The sequence below is a fragment of the Balearica regulorum genome, chromosome 14 (assembly GCF_011004875.1).
Source record: "Balearica regulorum gibbericeps isolate bBalReg1 chromosome 14, bBalReg1.pri, whole genome shotgun sequence".
NCBI lineage: Eukaryota > Metazoa > Chordata > Aves > Gruiformes > Gruidae > Balearica > Balearica regulorum.
This window is the reverse complement of record NC_046197.1, coordinates 5224014-5243036: the sequence shown is the minus strand read 5'-3', so window position 1 is coordinate 5243036 and position 19023 is coordinate 5224014. Positions and strand designations below refer to the sequence as shown.

Sequence of the window (19023 nt, the reverse complement as noted above, 5' to 3'; positions counted from 1 at the left end):
TGTACCTTATTTACCAGGTGTGAGCAGGTCACCCAGCTTTTGATGTCATCTCTGGCATCCCTCGGCAGAGCACAGAGCTCTCGAGGGAGCCAGGCAGTCTCAGCCCAGCCCGGCAGTGGGGAGGCCCTGGCACTCAGGATGCTCGTCTCATGGAAGTTGATCAAGGCAACAGTCAGGTAGGTACCTGCAAAAGAGATCAAACGTCACACTCAAGGACTGAACTTTAATGTAACACACCAGGGAGGTGTGAAACAACATACACTTAGGAGGACAATGGAGTACAGGCTGTGGGGCGTACGCCTACAAGCAAACCCAGACTGCCGTGTGCAGATGGCCTGTAGCAGCGCTCAGAAAGGGGTGGCTTCCCGAGTGCCGCTGGAGGACAGCAGTGTTGGCTGCATGCTGTGGGAGCAGCACCAGCTGCAGGCAGGCAGCGGTTTTACCTGGAGGAGCAGGAAGCCCAGGGGAGGAGCAGCTCAACTACATTCCCTCAGAGGATGACACAAGGGAAATGCCTTTCCCTGCAGCAGCAATGTTTTGAATCCCTACAGAGCCTGCAAACCTCTTTGCTGGGTGCGTATCGATCTCAAGTAACCACGAGGCCGACTCCAAGGCAGTGGGCCATGGCTTTGGGATTTGTTGGAAGCTCTGCTGCGCGAGGTAAAGCAGCACGGAAAAGAGGCTTTGCTACCATTAGAGAGTAGGTGTTGCACTTGATTTAGGTGCTTGCTGATGTACGTGTGTGTGTGTGTGTGTGTGTGTGTGTATGTACATATATATCTATATAGATACAGAAGATCCATGTATCTACTTAGCTGATGTCCGGGGTTCTTTCCCATACGGACAGTGGGGGTGAGGGCTCAGCTGTGACAGCTGGACAGTACCTAGCACCTGATGGGCATGGCTCTGGCACTGAAGCAAGCACCCACCTGTGCAAACACGCACCCCCGAGGGCCGTCCGAACCCTGCCTATGAACAAAACCAGACCTAGCTCTGGTGCCGCACTGGCAGCGGCATGACTGCCATATGTGTGGGGGGCACGTCACCAACTGCCCCGACCGCAGGCAGGGCTGCCTGACCATCTCCTGCGCACGCACCCACGCCGTGGCCGTGCCCTCCCTCCTCCCAAGACTGGGCCAGGCGCGGGCAGGAGGCCAGGCCCTCTGGAGCACCCGCAGTGGTCAGGGAGCAGCAGGGGCCAGGCAGGGGCTGAGCATGGTACCACAGGAAAGGGCTGGGCAGTGCCTCAGCGTCCCACCGTACCTGAGGGAGACGCAGGGCAGGCCTGGGAACGGCAGTGGTGACCAACCAAGAGTCCTGGTCACAGGTGCATCCATCAGTGCCGAGGCCATGCCAGGCAGGGTCACGTTCGGTAGTGGTGACAGCGTCAGCCACAGTCCAGCGATGGCCACGGTGACCAGGCAGGGCCAAGCGTCAGGGTCCAGGTCTGGGTCCAGAGCAGCTGGTGCGTGTCCAAGCATGGGCATGGCTGAGGCCGCATCGCAGAGCTGCCAGCTGCATCTCCTTGTGGTGACCAGCAGAAGGGGGACAGCCCTCTCCAGGCGGTCCCTGGGTGCCAGCACCAGAGCCCTCCCCTGGCAGGGCAGGTGGCACACCAGTGGGGCCCCGGCACCCCTCGGTGCGGGACAGCCCCACAGCTCACAGGTCTGGCGTCAGCGGTGTGACCAGACAGCATCTGGTCGTAGCAGGGGCATGCAGGATGTCCACAGGTCCGAGGGCAGCTCAGAGTCCCTGTAGGGCTATTTCGGGGGGCCATGCAGCCAGGGATGGGGCCAGCTTCCATGTCACCAGGGCTGACTGTAGGGTGCGGGGCATCAGGGCACCCCAAGGGGCTTCAGGGCTGGGCTGGGTTCAGACCACCGCTGAGGAAATGGGACCCACGGTCGGGCTAGGGGTGGAGGGGGTTGCTTAGGAGCCCTGGCCAGGTTGGGGACTGATGCCCTGGGGAGATCAGGCCCCGGGCTGGGCTGGGGGTGGCAGGTGTCACTCAGAAGCAAGGAGCTGGTTGGGGGGGGTCAGTGCTGGGGGACCCCTGTCGCAGGGCCATGTGTCAGTTCAGAGGAGCCATGGGACAGCAGCCCCTGCCCAGCCCTGGTGCTGGAGCAGAGCGCGAGAAGGCCCGAGCTGTCGCGTGCTCCAAGGGCTGGCGGCCCCCCGAGGGAAAGGGGCCGGGAAACAAGTGGGATAACAGGGCTGGCAGGGCAGCCGCCCGGTCCCACAGTACCTGAGCCGGGCCAGGGATGGCAGCCAGGGTCAGCCAAGAGTCCAGATCATCAGACACATCCATGGTGATGAGGTCCGAGGTTGAGCCAGGAAGGTGAGTCAGCAAGGGAGGTCAGGTCCAGTGACAGCAACCAGGGTCAGCCACAGTCTAGTGATCGCCAGGCAAGTCCATAATGACGAGGAAAGGCCAAGGTCAAGCCGGGAAGTCAGTCTGTGGGTCAAGGTCCGGGTCCAGATTACTAGGGTCCACGGCCAGGCACAGGCAGGGCTGTTGCTCTGGCCAAGCCCCAGCAGCAAAACCTCAGCTTCAGCCCGCTCCCACAAGAAGGGATGGTTGGTCCTGGCCTCCCCACAAGAGCACATGGCAGCCTCTGCCCCGCAGGTACTTGCTAAGTTGGCCCCAAGCCCAGGGACTCAAACCCCCATAGCAGTTGGGGGATGGAGGGGGAAATGGAGGAATGCTCTTACAGCTCTTACAAATAGTTGTGCTCAAATCTGCAACGTCGTTACTTTTCTCCATACTGGAGTCAGCAGGACTCACACCCGTCACAGGGCTGGCCCGAACCTCTGCAGGGCTCTGGCCCAAACTGCTGCTCCAAGCAGGCCACGCTGCTCAGGGCTTTTGCTTTGCTACAGCAAGTGACGTACCTGGAAGAGTCTGTTGCACTCCATTATCATGTGGGCCAAGCCCTGCGTTGCTGCCAGGTTCTCACTCAGCTCTCTCTGGTCTGGCTTCCCCAAGCTGCACTTCCTCTGACTGGATCTAGGGAGAGGAGAAGGTGAAAGGAAGGCTGTGTGAGCAAGATGCTGTGACCCACAAGTACACGGTGCCTACTCAGCTGGCCTGCCTGGAGGCTGGAAACCAGCAGCAAAACCACCCTGTGCTGAAGACTCCTTACGTGGTACGGAGGGGCTCGTGTTATGTTACTGCAGCAAGGTCCGTAGCCTGCATTCCCTCCCAGCACCCCCGAAAGCGCCCGGGGCGGTACAGACCTGCAGTAACGTATGCCCAAGAAAGGCAAGTCAAGGCTTCGTGTTCCCCAAACGCATCACACGCTTGGCCGAAGACAGCAATGACCCCAAACTGATTTGTGTGTAGCCTTCAAATGTCAAGCTCCTTTGATACCCTGCAAAGCCTATGCAGAACCTTTTAAATTCTTTGGCCCAAACCACACCAAACACGTTCAAAAACAGTCTCCTCTTTTAATTCAAAATCATTATATTACATCATTAGTCCTGGCTTCTGATACTTTTATCTATGTGCATTCCTGCCAAATGGCTTGAAAATTGAGTGGAAGATAAGAGTCCTCAGCGCTGCTCCTCAAAGTCAGACCTGTCAGCTTCTACCCTTTGAAGTCGGAACCCTGCACCGCGGCATTAATGCCCAGTTACAAAAAAGTTAAAGCTTCAAAGCATCCAGGCTTCTAAACAGTGACAACAAAGAGAAAACTCCATTTCTATTTTTGGTCCTAGTATTTCAGGGCAATGTTCGTGTAAACCAAAGAGGTACAACTCTCACAGTATGACTCCCAGGAGCGCAAACACAACGGCAGTGCAGGCAGGATGACAGCTCCATCGCATCCCCGGCTGCCCTCGCAATGACCGCACGCTCCCTTAGCACGTGCCGGCTCAGCGCAGGGAGAGCTGGGCAGCCCTAGGCTTCTGCTTCAGCATTCTCAGATGTTTTGTGCTGCTCAAAAGGAAAGTCCTTAGTGTTTTCTTTCCCCTCTCTGTGCTATCCAGAGCCCGCGTTATTGCCCTGAAAGATGCCATAGCACGTCTGACGGCTTCTGCTTTGGAACTAGTCCTCATCTTGAGATCCCCAAGTGAGGTGATGAGCTCGCTGCTCTGGTGGGTGCACGTTTCCGTCAGTCAGCTGTCCTTTGCTACCCCGATACGTGTCTGTCCATGCGCGGGAGCACGGAGTAAAGCAAACAGCCCTGCCTCAGGAGACCAGATAAGACATGAATGCTCTCAGAGATGATTTGTCTACTTTGGCCCAAGGGCACCTTCCTCCCTGCACGTACAAACGGGATGTTATGCAACCCAGATACTTTTACTTATTAAGATAAATTTACAGAATCCCTGTGGCTTGGTTTGGCAGGAATGATCCCCTTATCCTCAGCAGAACCAGTGCCAGCAGCCGCTGCAGTCTGCCAGCTATCCGCAGGGCCTTAAACCTGCACCTGGGCTTAGGGTGCCCGCGCAGGAGCTTCCAATGGCCAGCACCACCTTAATGCAAGCAGCGGGCCGCATGCTGGATTCCAGGGCAGCTGGACCTGTGGGCAACCGCAGAGCGCAGCAGTCGTGAGGGAGGCAGGCTAGCTCGCTGGTAGACCGGTCAGGAGCGTGACAACGGGGCCTTACCATTGCTCTCTGCACTGGACAATGAGCTGCTGCATCGCTGCACGCGCTGTGGTCAGCTCCTGATGGACCCGAACAACCATATTTGAGACAAACCCCAAGACACGTACGCTATTTCTCCCCTAAAAGCAGACACTGATCCTAGGCCAGCTACAGAAAGCGTTGTTCCAGCAAAGACCACTACGGACAGCAGCAATTCCAGTGTTAAGGTGCTACTACCTAGTGGAGGAGGAGGAACTATCCCGTCTCAGGGTGTTGAGGTGAAACAAAGAGGGTGCAAGACAGACAGCAATGTTGGTTGGGGTCATCTGGTTTTCCTCAACAAAAGCAACCACATCTCGCAGGAAGAACAGGAGGATTTTCAAAGCTTCTCGGTTTTCCTTTGGGAGAAGGAGAATAGCAGCCTGGACAGCCTGAAACTGCTGATCCTTCGGCACGTCTGAAAACAGAAAAAACGATGCAAATCACACCTGCCTTGCAGAGGAAGCATCCATCAACACAGTCCCAAGCAGGCCATCGAAACTGGAGGTTCATCCATTTTCCTGTCACTCCACCTCGCTACAGGCAAGGCAAAGGCCATTAGCACAGTCACATCACACCAGGAGTTTGCTCCTGTTGCCTGCCAAGATGCACGGTCACACCTAGTGATGCTGGCGCTTGACTTGCACTTTAGCTTGAACACCATGCTAATGAACTTATCCTGAACCGGCTCTGGTTACAATCCAAATACGGGCTTGTGTCCCATAAAATATTACTTTAGAAGTAATGATGATAGCTACTCTGCTCTCTTTTCCTTTCAGCTTCAGGCATGAGGAGAACAGATGCTCTCAGATAATTCAATTCAGAGAACAATGCTTTGCCAACAGGTTTTAATTCACTCCAAGAGCCAGTGAGCCTGTGCCCAAACAGCTGCTGCAGGGCAGTAGCTGTGGTTCAACCTGCCACGCAGCCCCTGGCATGAGGATTTCTCCAATTTACACCACTACAAAGGGTAGAAGATCTCTTCTCTTTCCCTTCAAGTAGAAGCACACAAAACATGCTTCTTGGTGAAAGCAGTACATTTCTTATCTCCAAAAGATGGTAATTTAATCTGGGCACTTGCTCAAGTCACACGTGGCACAAGATGGGTGAGTGGAATTCAGTCACTTTTTGCTGTTTCCATCCCAAAACAAGAGACAGGTGGGGGGCAGTGGCCAGGTTATAATAAATGGAAGAATATGGTTCTACGTCCATCGGACATAGGAATTGTGGACCTCCTTACAAAAAGGATTTGTGGATGCAAAACCGAAACTTGCTTCAAACAAATAAATTGTTTTCGGACAAAATTCTAAAAGCCTGACAGGTTAAAAAAATAAAACCCAACCGAATTTTCACAAACCATACACAGGACAGCAGCAGCTCCTGTACTCATGTCAGTAAATCACCTAAAAGAGGCTGAAAACCAGTCCACTCAGAGATCTTGTACTTTGACTTTCAAAACCTTTTCTCAAAAGAAGAGACTTGCCTGTAGCAACATCATCATAAGCCCCTACAGCAAGTTCCTTCCCCAACCCAGCTGCTTTTTGAAAGTGAATTCCTTGAGGGCAAAGTACTGGAGATGGAACCTGTTTAACACTATATTCAGTGCTAGATTTCAGCTTCACATTTCCTTCTTTTCCAGGTTGAGTCTCAGGGACAGTAACAGTGAGAGCACAGGCAGAAAGTTGCTGGTGTTTCCAGGCGAAGCTGCTGTTTCACAGCAACCGTGCTCAGGCACCTTAATGAAGAACTTTCATCCATATAACATGACTTCTTGCACAAGGAGCTACTTCATACCATGAACAAGGGAACTAGATTCTTTCTTAATTTTGCATATGGAACTGACTGGTTAAAAACACAGTTTAGGAGGGCTGCAACAACATATGTTCTTACAGTCACCCTTCAAAGAACAGGAAAGACACAATGTTAGAGAATAGCTGGCCCATGGGGTGCAGACGGGAAGCTCCTCAGCCCAGAGCCACAATGAATGAACTCGTCTTTGCAGAAACGTCCTGCCTGACTTGTCTCCTCTGACTACAAGGGGACACGGCACTAGTCTGGCCACTGCCTGGCACAGCTGAGTATTAAGATATTCAAGGATTTGGAGAACACAGCTTTTGTGACCTACATTGGTAGATGTGGAGGAAGGATTCACAGAGCCTGCTAGTAAATATAGGCTCGGGAAGGTCTCGGAAATACTGCTTCACCAGATCTGCCACATCAAATGCTGACTGCCCCTCGTAACATACGTTGTTTGGGCTGGTTTCATTCATTTCTCTTAAAGACAGAATCCTGGATTTAACACCGGATTTTCGGAACAGGCCAACCTGCAGGCAAAAGAAAATATTAAAGACAGAGAGAGGAGTCATCAGGAATCAAACCTCTGACAAATAATTGATCCTTCACTCTCCTTTCAATAGCTGAGACCCTATGGTAGTGGGATCTAACGCCAAAATATTTTCATATCATTGGAGCAGCACGGATATTCCTCCCAGGCAAACCATGACTGATGCCCACACAACCAGCTGTGAAAGACGTTTTCATGGGAAAGACAATTTTCATGTTTGTTTGCTTAGTTTTCATTTAATGCAAACTCACTGGTTTTGACTTTTAAAGTCATTGCTATTGGCATCTGTGAGTGTGCCTGAGCGGGCTGCGTTCACGCATTAGAACTGCAAGGTTCTAGTGCACCGATGTGTGTTCATCCAAAAGTAAACGCACATTGATGCCCACGCTGGCGCGATCAGACTGAGAGGTCCACAAGGTTCAGATTTAACATCTGGTACGTCTGATAGATCTAATACATCGACAGGCTGGCAAAGGGCAATTGCCATTTGGAGGGAAATTATGATTTTATTTTTAATATAAATGTCAATCGAGTTTCAGAAAAAAACTAGATTTAGAAGTTTCCTTGAACTTGATCTCAAGAAAGCTTCTGCTGAAAGTTTTACTGTGTGCCACTGAGTATTTACAGTCATCAGTTTATTTATACTAACTGAATAGATACCATGACCTCAAAATGAAACACACTGCCTTCATAAGAAACTGACTGCTCACACTCCGGTACGTGCCACCACAGTGCACTGTAACTTCAGAGGATGCACACATTTCATACTTTGGCATGATGTTACACACCTACACAATTGCAAAGCGCAGGAAAAAAAAAAAACAAACAACTCTTTAACTAATACTTCTCATGTCACAGGGTCTCCCATTTCTGCCACTACGCTAGGGTAGTAGCATCTTACACACGCTCCTGCTGCCAGGCACACATCTCCACTTTTAGTGGATAAATACGAGTGGAGATCCAGAGAAAGATGTTACAGGCATTGCTCTAATATGTTTTTCTCTATCTCTGCTTAGTGGTACATTTCAGCTGAAAGAAGATTAATTAGCACGTTAGCTCTGGCACTACCAGGAACCGCACAGCGGAGGGAATAACAACGCTGCGTGGCAGATTTACTTGCTAAGGGAGCAGAGACACGGTACCTCCCCAGGAGCCGGCAGCTTGACTGCCCGCGCCAAGAGAACTGACGGCAGATGATTTCAGCCAGGCAAGGCACAAAAATACAATAGAGGACTAAAGGCGTTCCCAGAAGGAAACAGGATTGGTATTATTTCCTCACAGCCCCCCTGCTCAGACCTACACCTTTCTGCCCAGTCAGAGCCTTAGGAGGCAAGAAAGTCCCTCCCAAAGGCTGGAAGCAGGGACTGGTTCCCTGGAGCAGAGCCGTTAATGGACCGGAGCTGCTCTGGGCCGCCTCAAGTTCATACCTGGTCAAGAAAGTGGCTTCTTAGATAGTCCAGTGCTTGCAGTATGCCGTTAGGCAGGGGGTGGCTTGTTCGCTGAACGTTCAGAAGCAAAGGAACCCCAAACACATTTTTGTCCTTGTAGTCAGAGGCTTTTATTTTTTTAATGAACTTTGGTATGGTCCTGAAAACAAAAACCAGTGCGTTCAACTTATTAGCTCTCCAGCACAGTTCCGCTTGCTACTTTACTTACATGCTTGGGAGAGGATGTAGTTACACTTCCCACATCCCCAAATTCTGCCACATACCTGTACGCATAGCATCATAAGATAGACAGAAAATCATTAAGGGCAATTACAGGAATGATTTCCTCATTTCAGAACTGAAATTAGCTTTAATAAAGCATCCTCCTGTGAAATATGTTCCACGCCTTTAGGACACTGCAGGCTTTTTTCACTTCTTTCTATATTCAGGTACCAGATCCCTATCACAAGATGCTAACTGACACTTCCACGAGTGACTGACTTTTTGTCACCGTTTCAGTTCAAACTGGGACTTGCTGCTGCAGAGATGGACTCTCAGCCCAGCCAGCTCTCACCTCAGGTCCTACAGTCTCTGTGAAGGACAATGCCCTGCAAATGGGCGAATTTAAAGAGGAAGCTATAAGGTGCGTTAGAATCAGTAACAACATGACCACCAGCGAGGAGCAAAAGTGCAGTTGGTAGCAGAGGAAATCTGGAGCCATTGAGATAACCACGAAACTGCCAGCGATTTCACAGGATGAAATTCCTCATCTTGGGCATGTGTAGCCTAGGCAAATTCACCTGCTTACGGCAAATCCTCTCCTTCCAGCACAGGTTGCTTTAGGGTTAGATGACTTACCAGTTCCAGCCCTGCTTACTGGAAGGGGAGTATCTGTCCATTAGAGCCGTGAGTTTCAGCAAAGCCAGCTTTTGTGTCCGGGCCAGCTGGGCAGCTGACGGGCTGGCAGGCTGGATGGAAAGGCTTTCCAAGTTCACGCTCTCTTCCACAGACCAGTGCTGCTTCCCGTGCCTGCGGGATAAATATCGTTCAAGCTTAGGACTATTTCCATTGTCCCTGTTAGTTTTCTGCCTGTGTCTCTGAAGCACCTAAGACTCTAAATGACCTGCAGTTCCCAAACACCATATGGTGAGTTGCGTTTAAACAAGGTACTTCTCATCCAGGAGGTACTCTGGCAATACGGAGCGTTTCAGTAAGAAAACAGCAAGCTAGCCATAAAGTCTGAGTCCAAACATCTAAGTGCTCATGCAGATAATACTGTCAACAGAGGCCAGAGCTGATGTTGGCACCAGAGCGCCCACAGACCAGCAGTACCTGCCACCAGCGGTGCAGACCCTGCTACCCAGAACAGCCTTACTGAAGCATACTTTGTTCTGGAAAAGCAATGACATTTTGAGTGGAGACAATCAATGGGGAAGGGTTCCCAAGGGACAGTCTACTAGGGAAACCCAGGGATGGCTGACCTGTTGGTCGTCTTAGAGTCTGTCATGTATGCCAGGTCTACAGAACTGATCGCCTTGCCCAGTTCACAGCTGCTCTCTCCCTCAGCGGTTGGGAGGTCTGCTGTCTTGTCTTCTGCGCCCTCTGTTTCAAGACAGATTTCTTTAGGTGAGGATGGATACAAAGAGGTCGAGTCACTGGCAAAGTCCGAATCCCCATCATCTGAGAACTTCTCTGTCCACTGATCAACCAACTTTTTGAGACCATTGACATCTTCTATAACATTGTTCAGTTCTGAAAAAACATCATCATCACCAACTTGTGCTGCCTCCAAATGATCAAGTTCAATATTGGGCATATTGTCATATATACTTAGCCTGTTATCTGTGCGCGAAAGGGGACTCCTGGGAGCTCTGGAGTCCTTGGAACTGCTTCTGCTCCGGCTCCTCCTGCACCCATGAAAACTCCCAGTTCTCCAGTTGACGGAAGAGTTGTCTACTGGAGACAGGGAGCTGTTTGTAAGTGCTTTGGGGAAAGTGCCAGGTTTATGGCCTTGTGGTATTTGAAATATCTGGTTCATTTGTAACTTCAGGTCATTTTTTAGGTTTTGCTGAGAAAGATCATTCCACAGCAAGAGCTTGCTAGAGTCCAAGTCCTGTGTGTACACCCCACTCCTTTCAGAGTGGCTTCGTGGTTTTATAACAGGACTTGGAGTGCTCACTGTGCTGCTATTTTCAGACTGATTGCTGCTATTGCAACTCTGGGGAGAAAAGGAAGAATTGTTCTTTGTTTGGGCGCCAGAGAGGTCAGAAATATTTACACAGTTCAGCATCTTCATCTTTTCTTCATTAAGTCCTTCCAGAAGAACAGGTTCACTTATTATGGGTTTGGCCTTTGACTGACCACTCCTTAAGTTGCAGGTCCTTAAGTGCAGCTTCTCCATTTTCTTTAGAAGGCTCTTCCTTTTTTTATATGGTGACTTATCCAAAAGCTTCTCCTCACTGGTGACACTTAAAAATTCACTGGGGGGAGGAGAGCAACTAAAAGTAGAGTCCCGTGAAGCCACCTTAACTGAGGAACATCTTGAGGAACTCGTGCTGGTTGCCACATCTTCAAAAGGTTTTGGGAAGCTAACAATGTCACTGTCACCACTGCTAGTACTGTGAATTGAGGAGACATCATGTTTTTCGCCATGATCCAGAAAGACAGTATCCTCATTGCTGATGCTCTTCAGTATTGGACTGCCTGGGACTGATGCACTAGCACCTTCCTCTCCTGGGAAACCTTCTAGGCTCTCGATACGAGACCATTTCTGACTGCACCTCTCATAAGCCCATTTGTTACTTATTGCACAAGGTTCATCATCTTCGGAGTCATCACTCTTAGAAGGAAAAAAAAAAAAAGTACAGTTCAAGGGCAAAGTTTGGCAAACTTCTTTAAATTACCAAGTAATGTAACAAAAAAGGAGACATAAATTTTCTGCTCACCTCCAAAGCCCCCAAGACCAACACATGGAAATGTAACCATTCGGTTACTGAAGGTCTGCCCTGAGCCCTGTTCTGTTATTTGAAAAACATGCTGACAATTTATGCCCAAGCATGCTGACAAATCTGGTAAGTTTACCGCAGGAAAAGAGGACAGATTTGATCTGAGGATGAAAAATTCTCTTTTGCAGCAAATCCAAAGGTTTTGAAAGATAATTGTATTTGGTTTACACGGCCTTTCCTAAAGCCAAACAAATCAAATACTCTTTTCACACTTTTGTGACCAAAACTCATTCATTTTCAGGTAAAGAAGCACTTGGCTGTGGGACTGGGGCAGCATCAATATCTGGCACACCCTCTTGCAGACCTCAGCCCCACCGGCCATTTGCCCCAGGTGCTCCATTTGCTGGTTTGTCCCATCCCAAGTGAGCGCCTGGCCAGCAAACTGTTAAGAGAGATGGGATGACCTGTCTCTTCTCTGTCAACCCTCTCTTACTCCATTCTACCCTGACAGTAGAGTGGAACTTTCCAAAACACTAGACATTTTTCCAAAAGATTGCATTATTTTCTTGCTAGTCCTACAGTTAATCCATGGTACCTAAGAGGCTTTGCAATCCTCGTGTTAACCAGCCAAGATGTGGCTATAACGCTGTTTTAGCTACCTTTTTTGAAGGAGAGGACAAAGCCAGCACAGCTAAAGCCTATCCAACTTCTCTTGACTGGGCATTTGACATTGGCTGACATGATTTGGATTGTGCATTTTAATTTCTTATCCTTTGTTTAGTCAATAAGAGTGAAATTTCACTTCAGGCCTTAAATAAGATGTGAAATTACTTAGGAAAAACATGCTGAGGTGGGGCTTTGGTGCAACTATTGGACAGTAATGGCTGTCAAATTATCTTTAAAACCTGTTTCAATACCCACCCCAACCTACCTTACAAAATTACAAATGAACATTACATACTTTCAATCTCCATCACTATGTTTTTCAGTGGAAAATGCAAATGGAAGAGCTTTGCAGGATGGAAGAGAATAGAAAGAAAAGTTCAGAAATTGCTAATCCTTCATACACCTTTTAAAAACAGGTTTTTGATATAATAGTGAAACTCATTTTTAGTGAGATATTTAACCATATTTTACAAGCATACCCGCTTCCTCTGCCGGCTTATTTCCACTTTCATTGATGCACACTTGTTCAATGTGTTCAACCGTCTAGGGTACAAGAAAAAAGAAGTTTTGAATATAAACTATTTTATTTCTTGAAAACAAACATGCACCAAACTAGTCATGAACTTTGACCATGGACTCTTCATTACTGATGTCAAAGACTGACATTCTGTTAGAGGCTCTCCACACATTTTGCCAAAACCAGCGCCAATTAACATCATGTTCACACTTTCAGTTCTGCCATCTTAAAATTAGAGAAGAGGACCATAATTGATTAATTAATTTAAAATCATATGATGACCTTTAGTGATTGTGACAAACTGTATATTGATTTAAGATTTTGAAAATGAAAGAACCTCTGAGTGTGCTTCTTAAAAAAAAAAAAAAAGACATTAAGCTGTATCTTGGAAGAACTTTATTATTTATAATACTAATTAAAGCTTGTGGAATCAATAAGGTCTCAAACTCATCAGTCACTTACTTAACTGTCAAACAAACACGTGGCATCAACAGGGAGGCACACTGACAGCCTTCAAGAAACATTCAGGACAGAAGTCATATCAAGAAACAAAATATATCCAAAGTTCTCGAATATCTGCTGTGCATTAGAGATGTGTATGCAAACAGCTCCTGTTGGTGCTCCTGTGACAAGCAGAATGTGAATTCAGGTGACCTAACTACACAGAAAAGGACCAAGCCACTTTGCCAGAAGAGGAACTTTCCGGTTCCGGCAGAGTTAGAAATTCTTATTGTGTCCCTTGGATCGGCCAAGCGGTGTGGCATGGATAGGCTGGAGGGCACTTCACCCGCTAAACAATCTCGTAGTGAGAAGGTTTCAGCAACTGCAGTAAGCAGTAACGTAGAATGGCTCTGCACTGTCCTGGCACTCTCACATGGGGAAAGCCCGAAGAGCAATGAGTTTGACTTTGCACTGATGATGCAATTTCGCTCGTGTGCTGTCAAAACCTGTGGCAAAACAATCCTTTCAAATCAATACCTTAGCTTCTCACTTAAAAAAATATTTAGGAAACCAAAACAGAAAACGTGTCTCTTGTGCAGATCCTTTTTGCTGTTTATCTCCTGGAACAGCTCTGGGGAAGCTCCCTAGTCGGAGGAAATCCCTGCACCCTGTAATATGCAATTCTAAAGAGCAAACTGTCGTGCTACCATGTGCTTGCAGGGACCCGATTATTCTTTCTCAGCCTGCAGACATTTCATGTTACAGAAAGGACAGCTTTGATGCTTAGCATAACGTCACTGAGCCCTTGGCTGAGACGATGTGCAGACACAGGCTTACTTCACCTTTAAATTCCGAAACCAACCAGCTTCAGTGGTACTAAAGTATGTGCCTAAGTGATTTCCTTCAGTCGCAGCATTGGTGACTTTGTTGGTCTCTGACAAAAACTAAGCCATGAAAAGATGAATGACAAATAACTACGGAGCCTGGAGGTATTAAAGACGATTCATAATTAATGTTTACCTGAACAGTGATTCAATCGCATCTCCATCTAAAAATTCATGATCTTTCCTCACAGTTTTTACATCAATAGGAAACTGCATATCTGTAAACAAAGAAGTTGAATCTGAAATGAGAGTTATAATTGCAAAGACTTTGAATTTTGCAAATAAATCTAAATCTATTTCTATAACTATATCTTCACACAAATGTCCACCAAGTAAGTGAGGATCAGTTCCTTAGAGCAAGAGGGACAATAAATGTAGGTATCTGCTTGCTGTTAGCAGTTACAGGTAAACAAGCATTTGCTGCATTTCCAGGAGCTTGCAGTGACTAAATATTATAGCCAAGAAATACAGAATTAAAGTTTTGCTCTGGTTAGGTTCTCTGCACTTTTTGCCTTCAAGTACAATATAAACCTAGGAGTATTTTACACAAGCTTTGCTGACGGTAAGGTACAATGCAGCATGTGATGTACGCTCCTTGAGGTGTAGTGAGCCTGACGAACCATGCTGGGCTTGAAACTAATCAATACACCCGCTGAAGAGTTCAGTGGGTCAGCTGCTGAGATTTAGCCTTGCAGGTGAGGGAACCAGTATTTTTTTGGCTTATTTTTTTAAACTTAATTTTCCTGGTGAAGTCAGGACGCTGTATAAACAGCAAGGTAATACAGAGGGTTCGTTACCCGCAAGCAAGGCAATGTACATTCCCAACAAACTCTAAGATTGACAGCTCATAGAAGAAAATCTGGTGTAGTCAAACAGGAAGCATTTCCATGAGCCATCATGTATACAGCTTTCAAATCTGGCTCTATTGTTTGACTTGCAATTTGTAATTTTGCAATGAACGGGGAAGGTGGAAATGAGAGCAGGCAGAAGGTACTGTTAGTTCTTTTAACTGTAGTTCTTTGACAAAGTCTCTCTTAAAAAATAGCTTTTGTTACGTTCGATGTTTGTAACAACACACCTATTCTAAAGCAGAACAGTTTTAAGGCATAAGCAGAAGTGTTGTCTGAAAATTATACAAGTTCTCAACAAATCCATATCTATCTCCCCCACAAGTAATGAGCACTCTTTGTAACTTTAACAACATGAAAACATGCTCAAATTCCATTGTTTGACTGGCTGGCTGCTTCTGAGTATCTGTTTTAAAGACTTATGATTGCAAGATGATTTTTCCAACATTCTTTTTCAAAACACCAATAAAACAATCTTGCTCAAGACCACAGGCTGGAGAGGCTTAGATGAGTTTTGGTTGCAATCAGTGAGTCGAAAAAAAAACCCCAACACTCCAAGGAAAAGAGCCTGAGAAAATTACAAGCAACTAAAAATCACAAAAGCAGAAATTTGACTGAGTTACAGTCTAACAATAACCAGGAAAGATTTGGTCCTTTGCAGAAGTCTACTGAGTCCATGCTAAGCTAATGAAGATGTGATTGCTGCAAGAACACACAGCAGGTTGTTACTATTTTTCTACAGGTTTGCATGAAGATAGTACAGAATTTGGAAGTGCTTCCATCATAAGTGTCGGGTTCTAAAATTATTTATGTATGTGAACAATTCTACTTGAATTTGGTGCCAGCTGCTTGACCAGTCTTTGGGATCATACCTTCAAACAGCTGAGCGTACTGGGGAAAACCGGCAGCTCTCAGCCAGTCGCAGGCTTCTCTGGCTTCAATTTCTGCAATGAGAACATAAAATTATTCACTTCCAGTGCTCACAAGAGTTAGTGCTTTCTCAGTATAAGGAAGCTAATTTTATCTGGCGGATTCTCAGACGATCTTGTATGTGAATGTTTTGTTAGTATATTACTAAAAAGAAAGAAATTCTTGTATATCTGATGCACTTATATGTGCATAGCTCTGGAGTAGTCATTCCAACACAGGATAGATAGCAAACATACAAGAGTCTAGATACGAGCACATACTTGAGATGTCATACATTGGTGTACATCAACTACCCCGAGATTTGGACAGTGAAGCATCTGTTATATGTCGCACTGAGTCACCAGAGAAGGGTGTATGATACGCGTGTCTATGCCCTCGCACAGCAAAGCCCATTCATGCATTCCAGTTCTGAGAGATGGTGATAAGACACAAACAAATCCTATAAATAAACTTAAAATGCTATCACAACATTAATAACACTGGGCACAGCCGAAGCCTTCCCAGAACAAGAGTTCTCAGGAGTACCTGTTGCTAGGGTCTATCAATATTTATTTCCTTGCCAACTACCCACACAACTTGGCAGTCACTTCAGCACAGCAGATGTCAAGAATTAACTGCTCATTTTGTGACAATTCGTGAAGCCCTATGGCCAATACTGTAACATTCCCACAGGAGCAGAATATAACTTCACAGAATCGCAGAACAGTCACCAGATTCCTCAAAAACATAAACACGTTTAGCATGAGTACATGCCAGCAGGCTCTAATCTCTGCAAATACTAGAAATTACCAGGGCTGTTGGAGAGGAGAGCCTTCCCACACTACACTTTTTGTATGTTTGCATCTACGTTACAACAGACACCAACCAAAAGGCAAAGACTCCTTTGAAAGACATGTTTTAAACCTTAAAACCGAGCATGCTCAGTGAAGAGAAATGTTTTTAAAGCACCTTAAAATGTAGCATGCTAGGTTAAAGGAACAGACCTGTTTCTTAAAACTATTTTCTTTACACATGCACTCGAAGATTAGGATTCCAAGGCAGTTCACACACATACCTATTCAAATTCACTGCTTGCTTTGCTCTCACTTCTCAGTTGTAAGGCACCAGTGCAACAGACTGAAGAAACTCATCAAAAAACTTCTAGAACTTCCATGATTTTATTATTCTGCTTTTAAACTTTATTTCCATTATCACTTGCTTAATTTGGACAATGCCATCCATAACAAAGGCTTTCCTGCACAAAATTCTATGGCTTTTTCATCTGAGAATAAAGCGATATCACAGGATGATAAGGACATTTCTACATAAAACAGATGCATGACTGGGTTTTTTGGTTGTTTTTTTTTCCGAAACTGCAGAACAGAAACTAATTTCTTCCACAATGACCGGTATACACTATTCCTACATTTATTACTATACTTAGTGCCATAATTTATCATAATCTTTATCATAACACAGCATTTGCTGAACACCAAGACAGGGGACTGATAGAACACAAGCATTGTACTCACAGAGCAAAACAGGAAAGAAAAAAATCTGTAGAAAAGAGCCAGGAGGATGACCAGTCTAACGCTAAAAGTCTCCACAAAGTGATTTTCCCTTAGAAAAACCCGGTAGACTCACTCAGCCAGCTCAGCTGTGGAGAAACTCTAGCTGTCCTGTTTCCAGACCTGACTTTCAACCAGCCAACTCGAGCCTGTGCACAGCTTTCCTGAGCTCAGGCGGGACAGTGACCGTAGGGGCTGAAGCTTCCCCAGTTTCCAACGCATTAAAAGTACACCTCTATTTTTAGAGCAAACCCAGCTGTGAACGGTGAGGCAAATAAGAACAGGCTAGAAAACATTTTGCAGCTAGTGATGACATTTTCAATGAATACGACTGAAAATACGATGGCATTCTCACACTTCGAGGTGGCCTCTTCCATAGGACAAGGACACAGGATATAAATCTTCAGGCCGTTTAACATGCGTTTGCACGGTCCCACGCCGCAATGCCCCTGCTGTGTTAGGAGGCAACACAGGAAGCACTAATAAGTTGTAGGCCTGCATGGCTACAATTATCTGCCATTAGATTTGCTGCGATTATTTCACTGCTAAAATAACGACCCAAAGGGTCCTGCTGACACCGCTGTATTCCAGGGACGTCTCTGCTGCCTCCTCCCAATGCTACTGGAAAGTGAAGTCATGACGGGGTAATGGATGCCTAGGAATTTCACTCTGGTGAAAGGAAATTCCCAGACCAGCTTGTATTACTATGATAATGATCAATATGAGAGGAGGAAATAAAAAGGAAATAAGAAGTAATTATTCAAAAGGAAATAACTGCTCTCCATAGGGCTGCACTCAGTACTGATGTGCAAGACTGCTTTGCTTTTATGGCATGTGCAGCATGAAGGACGAGTGAAAACTTGTTAGACAGCAATGGCAGAATAGAGATGAAGCACCCCAGCAGTATTTGCCGTCAGGGACCCCGGAGAGTTCTAAAGCTCCGCGAATAAAAGTCACAGAGATGTAAAACAGCAATAATCATGAGCAGCTTTAGCAGCTAACACTAACATACTCACCTTGAGCAGCAACTGTTAGAAACATGCAACAGATAGTTAGAAATCCTGCCCCGATGGAGGTGCTAAAGTAACAATCACAGTCCTGGCAACCAGGACCAGTTCAGGCCACCATGGTCTACTGTCAGCCTCCACGCTCCTTTAGTCTTTCACATGGGTCCTACGGGACTGTTAAAGGGTGAGCGAGTTCTGCTGAGCACTGCCTGGCTCTCCAGTCACAGACTCAGCTTTCGGATGGGAATCAGGGAGTCTCGGTTGGCGCGGTATTGCCGCTGGTGCACCGTTGTGGGAGCAATCGGCACCTGTTGTTCTTCAACCCTTCAGGAACGGAGCCTTCAGAAGGCCAGTACGGACCAGCACCCTCAAATACTATTGCAATTGCAGCGTATCTGCCTGGGAGCTAGATGTCATACAAGGGGATGACAATTTTTGAACAGATCTTTTGGCTGCTATGTGCACAACTGAAATAGCTGAGCAACCTAAACATGTCACTTCCTTCTCATGAACTGAATTCATAATTAAGCAGATGAAAAAAAAAAAAAAATCCTTTCCTGCAAAGCTTGATAATTCTGTCTCGGATTAGAGGTTGCCAGCAAAATTTCCATGCCAAGCCACCTGTTTCCCCACGGGCTGTGGGTGATAGGTTGCTACCAGATGTTTGTGAGAAACAGTGCCCAAGTACACGACCTGTGCAGTGCTTCGGCTGTACTGTGTTACGCAGCTCCGTTCTGTGCCGAAGGTGACTCGGTCCCATCCCACTGACAGCAGCACTCAAAGCGATGGCTGTCCCAATGCCCCCACAACACTTGCCCTCCACGGCCGCTGCCCCTTT

General features: G+C 46.9%; 1 protein-coding gene across 4 annotated transcripts in view; it reads right to left on the bottom strand.

Moving 5' to 3' along the window:
• Positions 1-5: 5 nt before the first annotated feature.
• Positions 6-19023, bottom strand: part of LOC104637921 (rho GTPase-activating protein 7-like) — a 51668-nt gene continuing 32650 nt past the window's right edge. The window contains exons 1-12 of one of the 4 annotated variants that reach the window (XM_075766769.1): positions 17143-17327; positions 15574-15645; positions 13990-14071; positions 12491-12554; positions 9882-11239; positions 9259-9429; positions 8401-8560; positions 6755-6953; positions 4828-5047; positions 2893-3007; positions 1264-2455; positions 6-184 (exon numbers count right to left, since the gene is read on the bottom strand). In XM_075766769.1, coding sequence (XP_075622884.1) covers positions 2438-2455; positions 2893-3007; positions 4828-5047; positions 6755-6953; positions 8401-8560; positions 9259-9429; positions 9882-11239; positions 12491-12554; positions 13990-14069 — 2385 coding nt within the window. In that variant the 5' untranslated portion in view covers positions 14070-14071; positions 15574-15645; positions 17143-17327 and the 3' untranslated portion in view covers positions 6-184; positions 1264-2437. Of the gene's footprint in view, positions 185-1263; positions 2456-2892; positions 3008-4827; positions 5048-6754; positions 6954-8400; positions 8561-9258; positions 9430-9881; positions 11240-12490; positions 12555-13989; positions 14072-15573; positions 15646-15891; positions 16027-17142; positions 17328-19023 lie in introns of those variants that run through there. The other 3 variants (XM_075766766.1, XM_075766767.1, XM_075766768.1) reach the window with 3 other exon arrangements.